This window comes from Homalodisca vitripennis, chromosome X (assembly GCF_021130785.1).
Source record: "Homalodisca vitripennis isolate AUS2020 chromosome X, UT_GWSS_2.1, whole genome shotgun sequence".
NCBI classification, from domain to species: domain Eukaryota; kingdom Metazoa; phylum Arthropoda; class Insecta; order Hemiptera; family Cicadellidae; genus Homalodisca; species Homalodisca vitripennis.
Genome location: NC_060215.1, coordinates 100,503,391 through 100,527,471, shown reverse-complemented (window position 1 = coordinate 100,527,471; position 24,081 = coordinate 100,503,391). Strand labels below are relative to the sequence as shown.

The window sequence follows — 24,081 nt, the reverse complement described above, 5'->3', positions numbered from 1 at the left end:
AGAAACTCTGAAATATAAGAATGAATCCTGGACTGCTAGGCTTGAAAGTCTAAAATGACAAATCAACAGGTATATCGGATACAGCAACTTGATGTTTTGCGAAAAGATTTTTAACCAATTACAATCTAGTTTGAACATGTTTTAGCCATTAGAGGTGGTACTTGTAACTGGAATGGCCTCGTCGCTACATTCCGTAACTGGAACCCTGACAACTAAAATGTAAAAGGTTCAAACATTGTGGGCAGGTGAGATAGAGAGAGGCAATAACTCTCATAATTACAGGAAAAAGGAAGAAAAGACTTGAAATAAAGGGAGTTTCACCCACTCCAGCAGTCATCCACCTCATCAAACTAGAATTACTGACCCTTTCTACCCCAATTCCTCGAAATTCGTGGATAGTAATGTGCCACCCCTATACTTCTGCCCAGATTTAAGTGACACATGGGTTTTTACTGTACCCAATACAGGTTACAAGGACAGTATAAACCGGCCAGAAATGTATCTTTCTGTGACTTAAGTCTCAGATACATACGGATATTACACTAGGATTTACAAATTAGTCATAAGAGCATGAATTTATAATATAATTAGAAGGGAGCATGGGGACTCCTGTCCCCAGCCTAAGCCTATGTCCCACCCCAGGTTTTGTTAGTAGAACCTGCTTAATAATTTATTATTACAAAAAGTGTTCCAGATTTCTAAGATATTCTTCTTACATCTTTTCATATCTCGTGAGATTTCAAGACAATTTTGATCGGGCGTAGGTAAAGATTTACTTAAAATTTAATTACTTGAACTAACGCTTACATAAGGCTTAAAATATAAACGTATGGCTTTAAAGAACATAGGGAGTAAAGTTATTTTATCTTGTTCATCGAGCACTACATCTCAGTAATGTGACCTTAGAAGAAGGAGCACATGCTCTGTACCAGCGTCTCCAGTCAAAGCGGGCAGACACGCTGTCAAACGGCCATCCTTTACAATAGACTAGACCTATCGATCTATCCTTAAAACTTAGTATATCGACATTCGCGTTTAGTGTTATACGGCTTTCGGACATCCATAGGGTTGCCCAGATTTAAGTGAGACATCGGTTTTGCTGTGGGTTAACTGGAAGGTATACATCAGCGAGAAGTGAACCCTCCTGGAAATACTTTACCCTTATACACAGAGCAGATAGACATTCGCTTTAGGTGTCTCCTGTAGTAATGGTTTCGTTGACATCAGTGAGGTTTCACAGAAACCCATTATTATAAAGAAAATTATTATATTGAGTTTGATTATTTTAAACGTGATAATTTGCTATCTTGTTGAATCTAGGAGTTAGGAACATGGAAGTGGAAGTACTTTTACCCCTTTTGAATAACACTTCATAATGGAATGGCAAAAATTCTACTTATTCAGTGGTAGCATGATGAATTTGTAGGTTTTCATAACATAACGTTAACAGCATACTTTAGGATACAGTCCGAATAACAATATTTCGTATGTAAAAGATTAATATTTTTATTTAGAGCATAAGCAACTAAGCATAAGCATTGTTGCTGGAGTAATCCGGTATTTGATTTCTTGGTGTTGATGATTTCATATCATAGAAATATCCATATGACAAAATTCTAAACCAAATAAATCGGCTAAACATTTTTGAGTCACTAGCGCTTTTCTTCATAAGATAAATGACTCTCGTATGGAATAGGGGAGTCATAGATTGTGCGTCATTATTATCTTTAATCCTGAAGTGTACTTATTTTTCGTTTTCATATATTTTTAATCCAGCCACCTTTCTTATGAGGCAAAAGGCATTAGAGATCCATACGGAAGTCTATGGTAACGTGTCTACCAATCCTCGTATATAATAAATATATTTACTTAGAAAATCAAACACTATAAAATATAGAGTGAAGAATAAATAGGAAATTAAAAGGAAATTAAAACCACCTTGTATACACTGCTTTAACAGAGTTAAATCACATATTGAAGTAGCCACTTTTTTACAGTGGATTCGAAGTTAGCCACTTGAAAAGCTCATTTCAGCAAAGGTTCACAACGACAGAATTAATTCTGTGCTTTGTCCTTGTTTTCTGGAAACTTGTTTCATTGTAGCAATTGGGTAACTACAACGGCGAACAAAGCTTTGTCTGATTGTCCACATTAGCCTCAGGAGCCGGTGATTTACATTGCATACAGAAACAGACTGTAATGAGACTCAGATAGCAGTGTGCGGTTTGCACCCCCTTTGAGGGAAATTAATCATTATATTGACCTAGCCATTTTAAAATATGTTCTCATGACGTATTCTATATAGATTTAAAGTTATAATATATTTTTCATTTGCGGAAAAATAATAAAAAAGACATTTTAGTCTATTCACATAAAAGTAAGTCACAAGCACACTTCTAGCATGTGAATAACACATCTTCAACATACATTTATATGTTTATTACGTGCAGAGTGTCTGTGGTAACTAATACTGACAATTATGCTCATACAAATTAAATTAAAAACTAAATACAGCCGAAACAACTATTCCCAAGGATTTTGATTCCTCGTACTGATTTTTAGATTTCTTCTTGGTTTAATGAACCGAAATAATTTGGAAACTTATATACGGCTTCCTTAACGTATGCTTTTAACACACAACATACAATTTAAGTGTAATATTTTAACCTCAGTTTAAGATTTAACGGCTGATACCAAGACACAGGTTATATATATATGTGGGGGATAACATTAGATGTATCAATATAATTAAAATTGTAAAACGTAGATTTCGTTTGGCCAAACTAGTTAGAAACTATGTTTGTAAAATCGGGTTACTTCTAATAATACGATGTTATGTCATATAAACGGATACTCATTTATCCGTATACTTACTATCCACTACGTCATCGTATACTTATAAAAACTGTTTTGAAATCTCACGAGATATCATAAACATGTAAGAGCAATCACTTATAAATGTACAAAATTTTGTATTGTTTCATTTACGAAGGGTAATAACAACTATTTCTCTTCCAAATTTTGATCGGACAAAATTATTAAACATAAAGAGATATAAAAAACGCGCAAAAGTACAAATTTGGATAAAATTACTTAATATCTATAAAAAATGTGTAACTATTGCTTATATTTGAGAATTGCTTTGATAAAAGGTTACTTCGAAGAAAATAGTACATTTGGTTCAAAGAGGATCGTAAGCTAGTGGTTAAGAACAGTAATATATATAGTTCTCCACAGGTGAAAATGACAGTTTTTGGAAACTGCACACGTCAACTCCTTAGACATCCATTTAATGTTTGTAGATTATTTGTTAAAACCTATATTTTAATAACCAATTTGATAACCATTATAACCTTAATAATACAGCCAATGACCACTTTATTTCCTGTGTGAATATGATACGTTGAACCAAAATAGTACCGAGTCTACTACCGAGTCATGTAGTATTTAAGTCTACTAAAGCGTTAAGACTAGTAAGATCCACAATTGAGCATTTATATGGTATTTTTTTACAATAATATAAGATCAACCATATGCTGCTTGTTTTGTTGACAAAAACTCAGTCTCATTAATGTTTTTTTAGTTAGGTATTTTAAAACAAACATTCACCATTTTTACCCATGTAGGTAGGAAATTGGTTGCATAAGGGTTTGTGGTCTATTATGATTACAATGATGAAGGTTGTTATAGAACTTGGAAAATATTAAAAATTTTATGAAATTAATATCAATCACAGAATTTTCCAAATTGAGTTTGAATTTTGTGTAAGTTACTCGAAATTAGGGGTTTCATCCATAAATACAAATGGATATTTGTGTTTTCTGATGAAATAAGTATTCTATGTTTTTAAAATAACAAATTAAAATAACTTATGCTACGGAATAGGAAATAGGGTTAGCCAGTATAAAATATTCAAATAGAGTTAAAATTTAGTTTTATTATAATTTGAAAATTGAAATTATATTAAAATAAAATTTTTTATATGTCCGTTTTCATTATTTATTGGTTTTCTTCATTTGTTTATAATTAAAATTGTTTCCCAAACGTTCAAGTGACTTGTATGTATTACCTTACTACCTTTTTTGTTTTAAATAATATTCCATATTTTATGGATGCAAATGATCTTTAAATCTTATTTTGATATTTTTTTTTATATGGCCAATGTAAAATATTTCAGTCATTGTATTTAATATAATAACTTTCTGAGTGTTTGTCTTTATAAATCCGTTTGGGACAATTTTTCGTTTGTTCTTTGTAAAGCTATGTTTTTATGGGCTGTAAAAGTTTTCTGTAATTGAAATAGAATATCTATTTTGTATACATTAATCCTCCAGCTCACCATGAGAAGACAGAGTTTGGTGTAAAGTTTTACCACTCCAACTGTAAGGTTTTACTTCTGAATGGTTTATATTCGTACCTTCCAGTTGAAACTACACTGGGCTCAGCATAAACTGATCCATTACTTATCTTGGAACTCTATGGATGACCAAGGGCGGCAATCACTGACCGTTAATAACAGGTATAGGCGTGAAAGGTTTGGATCGATATATGTAGTTTACTGCAGAGTATGACTGCAGAGTGAGTGGGGAGCTCACTTGGTGTTAGAGGTTGTCGCTGGATTGGACATGAGGGAGTTCTGTCACCTGCCCGCTTTGGCTGGGGACACTGGAGCACAGCTAGACTTGCTTGCAGGGCGACTTGACTGAGATATAGTCCGCTATCACTCCTTATGCAATCTCGACAGGGGGCGGTCTATACCCTTAACCATACCCATCGTGAATATCTTATCACTCCGAAAACAAGCGCAAATTCATTTCAGGTGTCTCACATTCTTGTACTAAGTAAATAATGTACATATGAGACGCTGAGAAGTGATAAAAAAAGTTTACAAATTATTGTGTTATTTTGTTATCCAAGTAAATAACTAACTTGTAAACCTGAAAATGATACATAATATAATGTGTTGTTAATTTTTATATTTTTGTATTGTCAGTAAAATAAATAAAAGTTGAGAGCGTAAACAGAAAAGACAAGGAATTTTATGAAAGACACTGCTATCCAAAAATGATCCTGTTAATTCATTTCACTCCCAAAATAGTGTCTATGCAGGCCCTGTAGATCTAGTGGATACTTTCTTTTACCATGCATTCAGGTGAATTGTACTGCCTTGTTATTCCTCTAATAAAAACAATGCTGTTTAGTACAAACCTTCCTACGATCTCTGAGAGGTGCTTTTTAATTAATGGTGTTATTTCTTAGCCAGTGGTATATAAACAATAAAAGAATTTTACAAACCACCCCAATAATTTAACTCGGACTTATTTCAGGGTTAGAGAGAGCGCGAGAGAGCGAGAGCGAGAGAGAGAGAGAGAGAGAGAGAGAGAGAGAGAGAGAGAGAGAGAGAGAGAGAGAGAGAGAGAGAGAGAGAGAGAGAGAGAGAGAGAGAGAGAGAATCTTTAAATTTTATATTTTATTTATATAGTTTTAGTCTGTCGATTACAAACATATACATCGTGTTTGTGTTACTAATTATGTTCTTCCCCACTCTAATTAGCGCGTCTCTGACGATCTATTCTGTAAATCCTAAACTAGTCAACCACATATTCTTGAACCTATTATGGAATAAATTTAACTTACACCATATCCAGACAGTTATTGCTCAAATACAGTGTTCTCTATTTTATTGCTTTTTTATTAAGGTTCTAAAAATTCATTCAAGTCTGGAAAAACTTAGTTGTTATAAAAAGTTATATAACTACTGTTTTTAAATAACTCTTAATAAAGAATTAAGGCATTTTGTCCAATGGTTAAAAATATTCCGATCGCAACAGTTAACCAAATCGAAGAATTCAAACTATTATACATATAACATAAAAATTAATAAAACACAAATCATTTTCACTTTACAAGCTGAATCAGTACTGAAACCCGGATCAGTGACTGCAAAAGCACCATCCAGGCAGCACTCGTCCATTCTCCGGTCATATTTACCTTCACTTCCACATTCAGCATACTATATGTGCTCTGCAGCAGCACCACCAAGGAAGAGCAACCACTTAACCTCCTTCTGTTTTACTTGGCCACACTTCCATCCCTAGCCATCCATATGTGCTCTGCAGCAGCACCACCACCAAGGAAGAGCAACCACTTACCCTCCTTCTGTTTTACTTGGCCACACTTCCATCCCTAGCCATCCATATGTGCTCTGCAGCAGCACCACCACCAAGGAAGAGCAACCACTTACCCTCCCTCTGTTTTACTTGGCTACACTTCCACCTATAACTACCAGTATGTGTAATAATCCACCCAGCCTAGTAGATTATTAGAAAGTACACGAGCTGTGTAAAAAGACATACTTTGTCTTTGGGCATTTTTTATTTAGTCCACATATCTGATATCTAAATGACATTTTATATTTAGCAGGATAGTTTTGTCTGCTTTAGGTAGTAAAACCTGTTTTTATGTTTATCATTCCTGGGTTTATTCCTTCTACAGATCGAGTATCAAATTTTAAATATAAAACATTAAACATAAACAGTGGTACCTAACACATGAAATATAAATACTATATACATATACAGCAGACATGGTTTTTAAAGTTAAAAGTTATTGAAGCAAATACGGTACATTATCAACAATGATGTATTAGTGAATTACATATTCCAGAATAAATGTTGTAACATTATATAGCAAACCCGTTATAGGTCTTTAAAAAGAGTTGCAAAAAGCTGTAATTAACATTTACCGTACACACTGTCGTAAAAATAAATTGGGATAAATATGATGAAAAATCACCATGGGAGTTGGGCTACCATTTATACAGGACCATGATCGGGTAGTCAGTAATGAGGTTGAAGAGTGCATCTTTTACGTAGTTCCTCTTCCCGTGCTTTCTGGTGCATTGCTGTTGATGTGGTTGTCGGTTGGTGGTTGGTGGTTGGTGGTAAGCTATGCATGTACTATCCGAGAATTATTGTAAAAATACAATGTGAACTAAACTGAAGTTTTTCGTTAAACATTGCAAATTATGAGTCTTGGTTTTTGAAAAGTTTAAAAATTTTATATTCTTTTAAAGGATCAAATTTCCGACATGTCCCAAAGTTATACAGAATATCAAAACTGCAATAATTTTCTATAACTAGTGAGTGTTTTCCAATGAGATGCTGGGGAAAAGGTGATTTTTATTTCTTTTATATGATTGGTAGTACATGCGCTAGTCTAGTTTTGAGACTCCACCCAGTTTGTCCAATGTTATATCATTATGTTTTAACTTCTCAACTTTAGATCCGTTGCGAAAACCATCCTGGATGCTACTATCCCTTTTCAGGATGTCAAGTTCATTATTTCTAGTTTTAAAATTTGGAATTCATATTTGTATGTATCATGTTCGTTCGTCTTAATTAACTCTACTTGTTTTGATTTTCGTGTGTGTTTGCTTTTTCAAATTTTGACAACTCAATGTAGCACAATATCATGCTTTTAATACCCAATGAAGGAGAATTTATTCCGAAACATTTAGTGAACAACTGCAACAGTTTGAACTGTTTTTACAAGGTATATTGCCAAATTTTAGTTAATTGAAACCTTCCGGAGCTTAGACTATAAAGTTAGTATATTATCATTATTATAATGGGTGATATTAAAGTATAACTTTGCAAATCATTTTTCATTGACTGTAAATATGAAAAATGTTTAAAACTGAGTGTAAAAAATGTTCAAGATTCTCTCCATGAAAAAACTCAAATACTCTCTTACCTCTAGCGGATGGTTAAACTAATATTATTCGCGGAGTTTGACCCAAATAGGCCATTTGACAACCTTGCTCACGAAGAAAAAGTGAATGGCTTTTGCCTGGGGTAACTGAATGTTGTTAACAACAGTCAGAAAAGATATAGAAGCAACATGCTTTTACAGCTCTTCTACAGTACTTTAGCACTATGTGTAAATACATGGAAAAAGTAAGAAAAAATTGTTTTTGCTCAGGCTTAGTCTGCTAATAATATAGTATTTAAGCAGTAATAAGAGTTAGTAACTAAAAATATTAATGTATTATAGAGCCAGAAGTGATTATGATAAGCTGTTAACTAGCTCAAGGAGTGGGCAGGCCTGGCGAACATTTTAATTGTAATTCCATAGGAACAATTGGAGATGTCTAATTTTAAAGATATTATTAATATGCTCACAAAAACATTTAACATTTTTTTGAATATTTTTAATGGTTATTTAGAAATATATTAAACTGTTTTGTATTTTATGGGTTTAAATAATCAATATATATATATATATATATGGAAATATAAATACATATATACATTAAATATTATATGATATCAGTTTGTTTTCACGTTATTGTCAGCACTGAACCACGTACTCATAAACTCTGACATTTGATATTAGTGTAATTTGATATCTTAAAATAATAGTCAATAAACATTGAACATCATGTGTTTTACACCAATTGAACAATATTTATTCTAACAATGAAATAAAACACTTGATTTTAACATCCTTGAAATGTTCGGATTTGTACATGCATTATGTATGGATACGTTATGTATTATTAACCCACCAATGTAGTGGAGCCTTCTTCTTCACTGGAAGTTACATCGCCTCCCTTGCGGTCAGTTGCAGAAGAAGATACGTACTGGTCCGAAGATTTGCGCATCCATTCTGGAGTTTTGGAAAATCCGTATGGGATGCCTGATCTTCTATTCTTGGTCACAGGAGCAATGGAGTTGTAACGTCTGTGGCATTGATAAGCAGGCCTAGATCTTTTAGGGATAGGGTCAGCAACATTTTCTTCAGGCGGCATTGGATTATTATTTACGACAACGTCAGCGTACACATGATCGTAGTCGCTGCCGTGACTGGTACTTCTCAATCCCATCTTAATTCGGTTTCTAGCCAGTCTCCTAGCGTCGGCTCGTAGTGGTTTATTTGGGAGACCACTCCCTATGGTCGAGGGATTTTCCACACGTACTTCACATAAAGGAATGCTATTCCGGTTGGAGACGGAATCGCTTACAGTTGTATTCATTGCAGTGGGTTGGACCCGAACAATGCCTGGATTCTCAAAAGACGAAACCTCGTCAGAAATCCTACAGTTGACCCTGGGGGACCGTACGCAGCATATCACCTTCCAGCATTCATTCAGGGTTGACATCAATGCAGCGAAGCCTGAAATAAGACACTGATTACAATACTGTATAAATTTATTTAGTGACGAAACTCAAATTACAACAAAAATAAACAAATAAAATAAATATTCACCAACAGCCTAAATACGCCCTTGGTTTCAATTTTAAACAAATGTTTTTTAGTATAAATGGAGATGAACAGAGCTACATTGGAGAATTTTTATATGACCAAACGAGGAGTCATATAACAGTAATATAAAATTGTAATGTATTAGTATTACCGTTGAAGTATGTATATACTTACTATTTCAACCCCTTTCCGGAAATAGAACAATTTTACGATAATTAAAAATTATTGATTAGAACACTTGTCAAGAGGGGCTTTATTTTAATGTATTAAATAAGAAAAAGAATTTACTGTACCAAAGGTCTACAATGTTACTCTGTCCAATGTGGTGACTAATTGAAGTTGGAATATTTTCATAAAATCTTTAATTGACGTTACATTTAAAACTATTAAGGCAGATAAAACCATTATTCACAGATGTTTTAAGAAAAAAGATAAATTTAGACGTAAAACACTTTTTTTTTAAATCAACAAATATTGCAAACATGAATCACGTTAATCAACAAGCAAATGTGATACATAGTTTTTAGTATAGGCTCGATTTCTGTCAGTAATTGAAATGTAGCTATTTCAATCACTCAGTCCTAGTGAAGTTAAAGAGTATTTTCCAGATTTTCATAATTACATCGCTCATTAATAAAGGGGTTTTAAGGAAAAATTCCAACTTCTGTGTTTTAATACCAAACGTTACTTAAAATTGACGTGATTTGTTACAAATTATATACATCACATAAACGTCACTTACTGAAGAGGAGAGATTAAACATACAAGTTTTCAGGAAAATAGCCGAAACAGATTGTTATTAATCTTGTTAGCAATTTGTTTTGGAGTTGGCCACTAAGTGAGAAATTTAGTAATTTGGATTTAGTACAATCCGCCATAAATACCGACACAGTATATTGTAGCCCTGTTATCCACCACAAAACAATTTTCTCCAGCTGAAATGCCTCAGAGACAACCGAATTTTTTTAATTCGAATCCTTTTTAGAGATAACAACTGAGTTTCAGTCTATGTGCGTATTGTTTTGTCCGTAGTAATTATTATAATATTGGAGTACACTTATTTTCAAGAAGAATATGCCGATATGGTGTTTATTTATGGTGTGTGTGTGTGAAGATAGGGTTATGGTCGCTGTTGAAGAATAAAGACAACGTTGCCCTCACAGCAGAATTCAAAATGCAAGAACAATTATTGTTACATTACTGACGTTATGGGAAACGGGATACTTCCTATCGCAAAGTTTCAGTATGACCGATCTTGCCAACATGATGTTATTGTAGAAGAAAACATTGTTACTGATACCAGGTTACTTGAACATATTCCAGGTATTAGTACTAGACGTATTTCTAAATTGTTCAGGGTTACACAAAGTAGAGTTTGGAGTAGTTTGCTCAAAAGTAGCAAGCTCTAAACCTACCATAAAAAATACAACATTTACATCTAGGAGACAATGCCCATCGATTGGAGTATTGTATTTGGTTATAAAATGTTCGTCGACTCCTTAAGTATATTTTATTAAATGATGAGTAAGAGATCAACGTGATGGGGAAGTTATCTAAGGCCAAATACGAAAACATATTTGAGTATTTTTCACAATTTTTATTTGTAGAATCAGCTCTCACCATTTCCGCATATCTTCATGAATCATGAATCATCCTGTATAAATAAATAAAAAATGTGTGTGTGTATGTGTGTGTGTGTGTGCGCGCGTGTGCGCGTGAGCACGCCCATCTGTGTGTGGACGGATATGTGAACGCGCGAGACAGTGTATGTGTGTCTTCGTTATGCGTGTGTGTACAAGTATTTGTTACTCGGCCAATATAATAACTATTGTTTGGAAGGGAGAAAAATCTCAAGGGCAAAAATCACTTTACGTTGTTCCCAGGCCATAGTGAAATTTTAGATAATGAAAAAAAGTAATGAATTGTGTAAAATAAGGCACCATCAACGAAGGTGCTGGATCCTGAGCCATTCTGTGGGATTTCAAGGAGATGTACGTGGGCGGAGGATGTTGAATGTCCCATTCTGAAAGTATATGGGCCACGCTCAGGATGGGTAGTATGCCTTTTTACACCCTTTTCCCAGAAGGTTGCTTCTGAGACACTACAGGTGGAGTCGCTATGCTGTCATAACAGGGCTTGCTGCAGGGCACTGGCAGCTTAGAAAGCACCTCCTTGGGATGGGAGTCCTCGATGAGAACCTGTGTAGGCTGTGTGGTTATCATGAGGACACTGTTGAGAATGTGGCTTTCGGCTGCGGGAAGCTTGATATGAGAGGACAAGCCTTTAGGTCACTGGTTAAGGAGCTTGTGATATCTCATGAGGGAGGTCTTTGGTATGTTGAATCACTTCGTTTAGCTTCTTGATTGGAGGTTGGAGACTACTGAAATCTCTTTTTATTCGTGGAGAAAGGAAAGGCCACTGTAGGATTCTAAGGATCGTCTCTATTAGTAGAATAATTTGCTTACATAAAAAGTTGTACAAAGGTTAAATTTGTAGTCCTCAAACTACTAAAATTGTCTACAGAAATAAAATAATTGAAAATACAAAATTATTTTGTTATTGTGTGCATTACACTCAAACACTATGTCTTACCAGAGTATCACATACCACTCGTCCATTATTTATATAAGGAGCATGTTATGAGCTAGATCAACCAAATACATTGCAAACCCACTAAATAAGCTATTTTATGTCTGATAAAAATCCCTTTAACAATATTCAGACTGTTCCTAAAATATACGGTAATGGTTTCGAATCTAGAAAAGTTAACATAAAAACATAGGCTAAGTTATACATTATCATTATTTGGAATTTAGAGTTAAAACGTTTTACATATTATTCTGTACGTTAATTTAAGGTATAAAACGGTATACCTTTGTATTTGAAACTTTTTAGTTAATTCAATTACGATTTTTCCAAATTTAGAGTAGGGGTTTGTAACCAATACTTGTAATAATACTGCCGTGTGAGATATCGTTTGAAATGTATGTTGATGTGGAGTAATAAATTAAACCGAACCGAATTATAACAGTAACCCTAATTTAAGGATGGAGAATAGAATGCAACCTATTTTTGAATATGATTGGCATAAATTTTTAATCGGCTAAAGATAAAAAAGATAATTTTAAAAATTTCGCTTAAAACGAGTTTAAAAATAATGTATCAGTTGATCTTTGTTTACGTTTGAAAGTTTTGAGAATTGGACCGATGACTCCCTAATTCAGAAACACCCTATAGATTGAAACAGTCAAAATTAGTTTTATCAGATTTCCAACAGCTTATTGTCAATTTATTTGGTGGTTTAAGCTCATACAGTTCTCATAATATAAATAGTGGACAGGTGGTGAGGGACATCCTTTATATGTTGTACATTATTAACGTAAACAATTTAATTAGTTATCTAACTCAGTCCTTTATATCGCAAAAAGTATTGCTTCTTCACGTACCTCCTGAGTTCATTTAATTACGATTAATACCAAACAGTAATAATATTTAAGATTAAAATTATTATAGTACTATAAAATTTCCTAATTTTAAATATTTAGTTCGATGGACAATAAGTAAGAGTACCTCGTTATAGATTTATACGAAGTTTAAGGAATACTGTTTATACTCAGATATGTAACTATAAAATCAGTATCGCTCCCCTCCGAAAGATAATGTTTCAAGAAGAATAAAGAATTATTATTTTATTTTTAAAATCGAAAGTAAATCAACGAATCATTGATTTTAGGCAAAGACATGATACTATTATTCATGCTATACTATACTGAATCAGTTGCAAGCATGGGTGTGTCCAGGAATTAATATTTTGGCACTTAAAACAACTGACCCATTTTCTAACGGGTTTTAACAGAATTGAAACACTATGAATTGGAATAAGACAATATTAAGAATATGTGTGCATGTTAATTTATTCATATTAACATTGTTAACATTAACAATATCATTCTTTCTTAACGTATTAATTTATACGTTACAAACACTGTATACTGTTTACCTTAGTGTGTGACCTCTGAAATTTTTGTTCGTAAGTATCAGAAATGAAATATCATGTTCTATAAATGGTAGTAAAGTGAAGGAATTACGGACATGTAAACTATAACTCGCTCCATGTGTCACCGATCCGATATCTTCCTTCAACACATTGATGGCTGATAAACTGCAAATGAATCAATAAAAACCAGCTGAATCGACGTTATGGTCGGTAAGTTCTCGGTAAGTGGGCGTAGGAAGTAAGCTAGTTGCCATTATCAGCAAGCGGTATTGTCAACATTCCTTTATACATTCTCGTATAGTTTATGAGTAGTTGCACACGAATGACACAAAAATATAGAATTAAATTCTTGTTTTTCTTGAGTTCTTGGATTCCTATTAGTACCTTCAGCTGTTTAACAGTTTTGGAGAATTTACATGAAAAATGAAACATAATTATATAAATTAAATATATATTATAATGATAACCTGCAACTGGGACCGTAACTATGCCATGCTGTATTTAAATAAAATAATACAAAGTTCTCTGTGACAATGGCGGAAATAAAAGGAGACAAAGCTAAAACAGGGATTTCATTACTGTTACAATGTAAAATTGAAAATTCTAAAACTGAGTTGGTTTTAAAAAAAGACTTATATTTCCTCGATAAAATCGATATTGATGTATTACTTCAATATCGATTTACATTAAACTTACTGGTAGGCTGCAATATCACTAATTTAGTTAAACTTCATAAAGTTAACTATGAGCTTAAAGAAATATTGTTGTGATATATAGGTTCTGGAATATATTTATGACGGAAATGGTTGATTCCATGTGAATGTTGAAAACCAGATGATACAAGATTTACCATTTCACATAGATTACACTATATTTTGTAGTCTACGTGTCTCTAATGTCAAAACAATGTAAGGAGGTCATTTTTAACTTCTTCGTAGCCGGTTTTTTGGATCTCTGCAGAAGAACATGGCTGAAGGAGTCAAGTCTGTGACAGCATCGAATTTCAGACGCTGCACTAAGAGTGAGGTGAACTGGAGCTAAACTAAAAATTAACATATAGGCTCCATGGAGCAACTCCTGTGCCTATTTATGTGATTTTTATTATTACTTAATACACAGGTTTTACAAAAGGTACAATATTACAAACTCTGTCACAGTTTGTACATTCTGTTTAGTTGTAGCAATACAACAATATATTGTGGTTAAAATTATTGCTATATAATTGAATCTAAATTAATATTTGAACATTCCAATGAAAATGGTTAGTGTTCTCAGGTAATAATATTGAGTATAACTTAGATTTGTAAAAAACCGTACTCATTCAAAAATATTATTAAAATAATACATCAAATGATAATGGTGTTAAAAATTTAAATTTTAAAATTAGCTCGCGAAAGAAGACTTATTTTTGCACAGATCACGTTATACTTGTAACAATTAAGCGTAAAATTCTATTTGTATTCATAAAACGTCATACGAGTACGTTAGTGTAATAGGGTGATTAACATATTAAAGTGATTAATCATGTTCCTGATGAGTGATAATAAATGCGGAAAAGTGTAACGTATTATTAAACATGAATAAAAAAAAAACATAATATGTATGTAGGTACATAACTGGAAAATGTCAGTATTAAATAATGGTGTTTATGATAATCGTTCAACATGAATATTTGTAATTACACTAAAACAAATCAGGTGCACGTAAAATACTCATAAAGAACAAAAATATTTCATCATATTATTGAACAAGAATTAATTTAATAAGTTTTATATATAAAGCATAATCGTCTGTATATGTATAAAATACAATTTCACACATGGCCGGTTTCATATATAGTACTGTGAGTCTACACTCCAATTTATTACAGATAACACTAACATTTTGTGGACGTAGCTTTCATTCAAATATAAAATACAATTATAATTTTTTCTCGCCCTAGCTATTACATTCTATGTGAGATACTTTTGCACATTTTGTCATTAAATTTTATTTTAAAGACATTTCACCAAAACAATTTTGACAGACAATGCGTATAGGAAGTTATAATATGAACAAGTGTGATTTTGATGTAGCAATGGAACACATGTAAACTGTTTTTACTTACTGAAGTGGGTTAAAGTTATTCATAATACTGCAATTTATGACGGCCAATGTCAGATGATTCGAAACAGTCTGTAAGGCTTGTTGCAACAAAACTGGAAATGTTCCCACTGTTTTTTTGTATCATAATGTATATTACCTATACAATTATTAAACCCTAGTGGTTATTTAATCAAATAATCAATTATAGCCAATATTAAACAACTTTTGGTTCATATTTCTTCTATATTTTTAAATTTATACTTTTATTTGTTAGTTAGTCAACAGAGAGTTTATCACCAGAGAACATAAAGTGATTATAGTGAATAGTATGATTATTATTCTCAAAAATTAGTTTATATTAAAAAAATAAATCGAAGGAGCATTTGAGAACACGAGCGGCGATTCATATTCAAGCCTGAGTCTGGTGTCATCAATAGAACCTGAGAATGTTTTTTGTCAGACTAGTACAACCAGAGTCGTACACATGTTTAGACTAAGAAATGACGTATAAAACGATAAGAGCGTGTTGATGTTTCGGTGAATGAAAACACTCTGGTAATATGTCAGGCAATGCAAATCTCGTACCTATGTCACAGTTATAATTGGTTGGATTTCTTTTAAATACTAACAAAAGAAATTACAGGTACTCATTTTGATAATTTTAAATATAATGTAATTTTAAATTATCAGCTTAAGAACTATTTTTATGGTGTTACTTAATCCTAAATAAAAGACAAAGCAGTCTAATATATGTTTAGTTTCTTAAGTTTCTTGCGTTTATCTTTATGGTAACACAATATATGTTTTGTCCTTTTTTACATTTTAAAGCCATGGCTTATTACAATAAACTCCATTAGGGCAGAAAAAGAAGAAAAATATTTATTATTACTTCACGAGGAATTACGTGACAGATAAGGAAACTAAGAAATTTTAGAAATTTTATAACCGGCCCAAATAAGAACAGCTGATATTAAAGTTTTTGAATTTTGTACGGGGATTTACTTAAAGTATAGCTTAAAGGAGTAAAATCTGTCAATGGTCTCTAACTTATGAAATGGAAATGTTCTTAGTAATATAAAAATGAACTATTTTTATAATGATATCTAACGGGAATACCTAGTCATTTTTTATGTACATACAATAAACAATTCATATCCTTCGTTTTTCTTTGCGCCTGATTATTGGAAACCTGTAAATCCTGGTCTAAATGTTTAAAACTCCTCGTGAAAAGATCATAAATATTTGTTTATATTATTCTGTCTTAAATGGATAAAAGCTGCATTCCAACAGCAATCCTATTGCACCTTCTTAAAGTTATAAAACAGTTAAATTCTTTTAAAATGTTAAGAATATGAAACAATACTTTAGAATCGAAACTCAACCCTATTTTTCCTAGTTACAACTTTAAGGACATCGTAATAGCTGAGTGAGAAAAGGTTTAAAACTGCTGTCAGTGATGTTTTGGGATTACACATCGTATATAAATAACATTTTAATCCGTATAATCTAGCTTACGGACGCAAATTTAGGAGAAATATGCAAAATGTTCTAAAAGAGTATAATTTGATCTTTATCAAAATAAAAAACTAAACAATATTTAATATTTTGTTAGTTATGACAAACTACCATATGTTATGAAATTTTGATACAAACCAAGGGACAGAACATGCACACCTATTGTATATGTGGTTCAAAGATAACTTGTAAAATTATTTTATAAATATTTGAAAAATCTACAACTTATATGTTATCGTTTTCTATTTTCATAAAAAGTTGTAAATTAAAAATGCTTTTCAGCAAAAGTTGTTAATTATTCCTTCTTTTAATAAACTTTGATAATTAATTCTTTTAACGGGAAAAGAGTAACAAAAACATTCAGCTCGTGATATAAGTTAAGAGATATAATGAATAATATGATACAACTACTTACATCCAAATCCCATTCCTCCAAAGAATCGTGTTACACTTAACACTGCAGAAAGAAAGGCAGACGACCTGCTATGGGCGCGGGGTCGATCCTCTCCACGAGCCATGGTGATGCGGTGTGTTACGAGTCCTGAATGCGATGGAACTGTACTGGACTTCCCCTCTCCGTCTTCCCCTCATTTCTTATCGCTTACCTCTACCTACAGCTGTACTGTTGTTCCAGGTTTTCTCTGAAATGCACGTTAAAGTCGTGATTATTATACTTATCATTAGCTTTACTTTTTGTTTTCTGAATTTGAAGAAAGTATGATAAAAAGTAACATCCTTAACCATATCGGTTCTATTCCACTGTAACAGTTTCCATAATTTTAATGTTGTGATTTTTTATATAAAACTACTCATTTTCAATTATTCAATAAATTCAAATTTTACCATGGATTTTTAGGAGGTTAGCAATAAAATAAATTAAAGTTGGAAAGACTAGTTTGTTATCTTTAAAGATAGGAATTAGACTAAACTCCACTGTTTAGTTGGAACAAAGTATGGAGCAAATAAATTACACGTGTTGGAAAGTACCTTATAAATGTTGGACATTGTTTTAGCAAAGAGAAATGTTCATATTATTTGTAACTTTAATATAGATATGGCTCTATGGGATACACGCCTATGCGCGTTCGTATTTCTCAAACAGAACATGTGTCTTGTACATTTGGACAACTCCATGCATATCCAGGTGCAGCATATTACTAACCCCAAATGTTGAGTTATTGGAGTAAAAGGGTCAATCGAAAACAAAGAGTTGTAGCTGCCATGAAACAATAACGCACTCAAATTAGACTAGCAAAAGCCTTTAACATAGAGGGAGCCCCACCCACTCCAACAACTGTCCTCCGCAGTAAACTAAACCTTTTGCCCAAATATTTTGACGTTTATTAATGTTCTCCTGGACATCCATAGGGTTGTCCAGATGTAAGTGATATATCAATCGTTGTTGTACCCAGCGTAGGTTGAAGTAGAAGGTATAAATTAGCCAAAAGTGACCTCTTGCGGAGAAATAATAATTTATTACAGAAATTTAACCAAGGTATCCCTGTATACTGAGCGATACAGTATAAAAATATTCTGTAACTAATGCACAAACTCACTTTTCTATGTATTCTTCAGGTATCAGTATAGAACTGCTACAAACAATTAACGATTATTAAATAGTTTATTTTCACTCTAACCTAGCTTCCATGTGATTTTAAGGCTACATTTTCACGTGGAATGCTGTATTACAAACCAACATTTTAGCTCAAATTCTTTCTTTCTAAAATTGTTATAATTGGAAGTTTAAAAAACTGAACATCACCGTTGATCATACATTATTAAGAACATTAAATTAAATTATTAAGTGTGGAATAGAGATTAGTTAAGTAGATTATACGGTAAGGTTTATTTACACGGAACTTACGTTAGAACTCTACACAATAAATTCTGGTTTTCTATTCGAAGGGTATTATAATACCATTTTAATTTGTATGTGAAATTTTGGTACTTTCAGAATTCTGTGAGTTATGTAGAAGGGGTGTTCGTAACTTTCTGTAATTTGGTTCATGGTAGAAGTAACGAAGACTTGACGTTAAGCACTGCAGTTTCACCTCAGCTACTTTCGAAGATCACCAAAACGTTTGTTACTTTCTGAATCGCCTTACATCTGACACTGAGGTAAATAAAACACGAATTATATAAACATCACTGATTTATTGTTTTAAGTTTGAAAACAAACACTATTTACTATCAAAACAACCATTATTTTGGCTAATGAGGTAGCCGTAAATGTACTTATTACTTACAACTTTTTAAATTATGCGTAAACATAATTAAGAGCTAGGAACCTCTAAATAAAAATGTCTCAAATACTAGTTACACTTTAAAATAAAATATGGATGAAGTTCAAATTAATGTTAATAAATAAATATTTTTTAATTACTTTACTGGCGTAGTGCAGCGGGTACAACAGTTCTCGCAAGAAAACTAGAACAAGCAACGTCGAGCGTGGCTGCTCCTCGGATGGGTGACCGCTGAAAGATACTGTCCTTGCAAGCAGCCCGCCTGCTCTGCCGTTGGTGGTGGGTGGAAAGACACTTTTAAGCCGTTGGTCCCAAGGTTAAGTGTAAGAGTTGTCAATGAAAACATCACGATTTTACTTGTAATACTTGTTACGAGTAGTAAAATTACGCGCTTGTATGGGATTTGGGATAACCTGTAGACCTTGGAAAAAAGCATTTCTTCAAAGTTTCATCAAAATATCTATTTAGGGAGACTGCGTATAGTGGATGAAAACAAAAAGTTACAAAAAATAAGTCTGCATTAATAGATTGCATTTCAGTAAGTTTTTGTGCATTCTGTAAAGAATAACTGTGTAATGTAAGACAATTATTGAGAAACGGTTTGTTGCTTATTCTTGAGTTGGCTGAGTAGAGACTTTCAGTAGACAATAGAGGACAATAGAGACTTTCTTCTCGTCTCTCTTTCAAGGTTTCTAGAAGATAACACAGTTTAAACGAATGTAACTTCTTTATTCTCCTTCATCTTCCTTAGTGTTTATTTTTATTGTAGCTCTCTCATTTACTCGATTTTCTAGGATAACTGCCGTTTATTTTAGTAGTATGCCTTTTAGATGCATATCTCATCATGGAAGAGCTTTTGCAATTTCCTGTAACAAGATGAGTAAAAAATATATATTTCATAAAGAGGTTCATCAAAATAATTTTGAAGATCCGAAGTTTATCTAAAATATGAGGTTGAAAACGTTAAAGAAATGTCTTTTGGTTTCTGATAGCTTCTAAAACAACTCAAATTTAGCTCTATACTTTTTATTTCAGTTTAAAATGTTTCAGAGTCTGTAGATTACTTTTTTACATTAAAAATTCCGAGAACGATTGAAAAAACAATTGAACTCCAATTTGAGATCAAGTAAAACTTTAATGACAATGTTGGAGCCATGTGTGGAAAATGGATTGGTTCGGTACATCAATTCAGAGACTACTAAGCAAATGAATGTACTTTAAATGTAAGCGGTTTTTATATTAGTCTATTTTCAATTTAATTATTGCAAATTATGAGTTTATGAAAGTGCAATGCATGGCTAATTGTGTTCTGTTATGTTTATCGATATATACAGTGGGTTCGATCTTAGGGCTTATAATGAATATAATGAAACCTTATACAGTATAACATACTACTGGAGAGTAAACGTATATTCAATAGTTATAGAATATCATGTGGTAATCTACATCACGTGGTGAAAGAGTTGTTTAAAACGCGTTTGTAGTAATGGGAATTGTGATTACGAATTTTCCAACAAAGGATCGCATTAATATAGATAACATTCACTGTTATATTGTTGCTTTTTGTGCATCATATCGGTTTCGTTGGTACACGATTTGCATAGCACCCTTATGTTTATATACTTTCATCATAGTTAAATCAGCGCAAAAAATAATACAAAACACGGAATACCATCAAAAGTTCAACACTAATCACAATGTACACACCACAGTTGGTATATAGGTAATTATTTGGGATAAAAGAAAGTTATAAGCCTAACTGATTAGGAAAGCAGATAGTATTATAGTGTAGATATAATAATCTCAATAACATAATTTCGTTTTAACATTATTTGGCTGTAGTATCTCAGCCATGGTTTATAATATATAGCTAGTACCTGCCCCATCAGTTTCACCTCTGTTAAGCTTCCTATATTTCTTTTATTTTAATTGATTCTTCACCTTTTGTATTTCAGGGTATACTCAGTCCAGGATATGTATTGCTCATACGAGTAATTTATATTTTTGGTATCATGATCGTAAAAATAAGAATTTGTTATACTAGGTGTTAAGATTCATTTTAAAAGGCAGCGTACTCCCTCTCCCAACTCCACCGTCTAAATATTCCAAGATCAGTATCCTACAAGCACCCAGACACCAGGGCCTTGGTTCAACAATATTTAAAGGCCTTTATTCGACAATCATTCAGAAACAAACGCTTGATACATTACGTGGAGTTAGGTCTCTATCCAAAAAGCACTCAGAAACCAGGTACTTGGTGTATAAATGGAATGAGGCCTATATTCTAAAAGCACCCAGGTACCAAGGTATTGGTCCAGTAATGTGTCGACGCCCGTAGTCGACAAGCACTCATAAACCACAGCATTGATCCAGTAGTAAGTGCAGGCGTCTAACCGAAAATCACTCAGAAACCAGAATGATATGAGGCATTAGAAATTAGGTTTATGGTCCAGTAGTGTGTCCAGTAGGAAGCCTGCATCAAGGGAGCATCCAGACTGAAGACCAGACTGACAGGTCGGACATAACCTTAGCACGGCTCAGCGAAAAGATGCCATGAAGAGGTGAAAAGAGGGACACCACCAAATGTTTAAGAGCCCAAAAAATTACAGAAGGAGGCAGGCGGCAATCCGAGCGCTGAAGCAAGTGGTTTGGTTGGGGGGCGTCACCCCACCCTCGGCCGTGGCGGCGAAAAAGAAGGCTAGGGGTGGACTGTTAAATTACGCAATGAAGACTATAAGGGTGTTTTTAGAGCACACCCAAGCTTCTTAAAATATTCCCTTAACAAGTCCTGGATAACTCAGCCGAGATAACCCTATACTATAAGTCAATGAGTGGAGAACGCCATCAAAATACTACTGCTTTGTCTAGTCGATGAGCTCGTGCTAATTGCCATTAAATCAACAAATTTTAATGGGAATCTGGGCTTTCTCCATCCTACTCAGGAAAATTTATTGGCTTCTGCTGCTATCTGCCAATATGTGTTAAGAAAAGGTTTTAATCTGGCTCTGATACAGGGCTATGTAGATGGAGAGTCGCGGGCCTGCAAGATATCAAGGACAAATTTTCTACTGAAACTCTTTGAATAATGTAAGAATCTGGATTTTTGGTGGGAGAGGAATGGATTGCTTGTCCTTATCGCCATTTGTTTCAGGGAAGTATTCTCTGTGACCATAACCTGAGATGGCAATTACCTGGAGACGGAGTATAATAGTAAGATCGGTGTATATACAGTTGACTTTAAAAATCTTCCCACATCACAAGAAACATAGCTTCTGGTGAAGTGCTTTAAAGTTGGTAACCAGTACCTCCTACTAGACTGTGATACCAACTTACACGATCGCAGTGGTTGGGGAAGCGCTGATACAAATCCTAGATGAGAGTCTCACCTCAAGTATCTCATATCTATAAACCTGTACATAAATGGATATGGTGGTGGTTACACCCCCACCTTTGCCGCTCGAAAAAAAGGACGTTAATGACATTACAGTATGTTCTGAACATTTTTTTAAGATCACTGATAGTTAGAAGTTAGCCAAGAGGCTTCTAGGACTTCTAACAAAAGACTTACAAGTCATTGTGCAAGCACATAAATCCGAAAATAAAAGGAAAGCTGCGGAAGGGCAAGCTTCATTAGTACGGACCACTGCACTATTGCCAAAGCAGTATGGAATCCAATATTACATATTATATCAGACAATATGACAAACAAGTTTGTATTTAGCAATCCCTTACTCGTAACCTTCGAATCCCAGAAAGGGTGGAGAAAGTAGGAGGGAATAAATGTAGTTAAAGGTTGATCTAGTACAGACATGGCTTCTTGGTAGAGTTCAGATATGGGTATAGGGTATGGAGTTATCTCCCACAACCACTCTCCGCAAAAGTCTGGGAGAGAGTTGTAGTCTTTCGTGCTAATCAAGTTTCCGCTAATCAAAAATTAAGATTGAGATGAAGATTCTAAGTGTAGACTATTTAATCAGTCGAAGGAGACTGTTAAACACATTATTTTGGACTATGAGAGGCTTGAGGTTAGGAAAAGAGACCTATTTGGAAACTCACAGCCATGTGATGAATTCTACGCCAGCATTGGACAGAAGCTATTGGATCTTATTGAAGATACAGGGATAGGCGGACCCTAGCGGAACTTTTAGATGCTCAATAAGATTAGGGGGACGCATTGGAAACTAAGAGTTCTTTATAACCCACTCTTTAATCGAATCTAACCTAATATAATCAGGTCAAATGTTTCTTTCCCTAACTACGGAACCAATGGATCTTCGTACAAAACATTTACCTGTTCTTTAATACACAAGATAAAACAATTTTAAATTTACTTCATTATATTCTTCTGATTACTAAAAGTTATATTGTTCACGTATGAGAGACTTCTTCATGTTTCTTTATTTGTTTTAAATTAAGCTTTAATAACATTCATATAAAGCTTTGAAAATTCCAGCCATCACAACAACGACAAGAGTCTCTCCAAAACTAAGACTGTATATTATAATAATCTTTTAGTACACTTTTGATACCAAATATCGTCTGGTAAAGTTTGGTCAGAAAATTTGTAGAATACTTATATATTACACATGTATCATGTTATATTGATAACGTTTTAACTGTCAAACATTTAAACTAGATGACACTTGTTAACTTTAGTAATTACGCCTTTCAAATGTTTTCTCGGAACATATTTGATACAGCGTCTTGAAATTTTCGCAACATAGAATATACTGTATGCCAGACCTTCACGATTAGATATATCAATGGAGTGTAGAACCACTTTAGCAACGTCAAAGCATGTGACACCAACACAATGGAGTTCGCTAGTAGGGTTTCATTCAGCGATGTTTTGTGCAATTTGATATTTGCTTCAACCAAATATTGCTACCATACTCTCGACCTCCTGCGGTTTATTATAACTGGTTTTGTTTCCGATTGCAAATTAAATTCAGAAAAAATCGCTAGAGTCACTTG

The 24,081-nt window shown here is 33.4% G+C and overlaps 1 protein-coding gene across 1 annotated transcript; it reads right to left on the bottom strand.

Annotated features, from left to right (window-relative positions):
• Nucleotides 1-8,452: 8,452 nt before the first annotated feature.
• Nucleotides 8,453-17,408, bottom strand: LOC124368554. The gene is made up of 2 exons (XM_046825797.1): nt 17,280-17,408; nt 8,453-9,177 (listed from the first exon to the last, which is right to left on the bottom strand). The coding sequence occupies exons 1-2, from the start codon at nt 17,380-17,382 to the stop codon at nt 8,561-8,563; spliced, it is 720 nt and encodes a 239-aa protein (XP_046681753.1). The 5' UTR covers nt 17,383-17,408; the 3' UTR covers nt 8,453-8,560.
• Between the last annotated feature and the right edge of the window lie 6,673 nt (nt 17,409-24,081).

Coding starts and splice junctions, on each gene's coding strand:
- LOC124368554 (XM_046825797.1), bottom strand. CDS start 17,382: ATGGCTCGTGGAGAGGATCGACCCCGCGCCCATAGCAGGTCGTCTGCC. Junction 9,178..17,279: donor TGGAGGAATGGGATTTGGAT/GTAAGTAGTTGT, acceptor GTCTTATTTCAG/GCTTCGCTGCATTGATGTCA.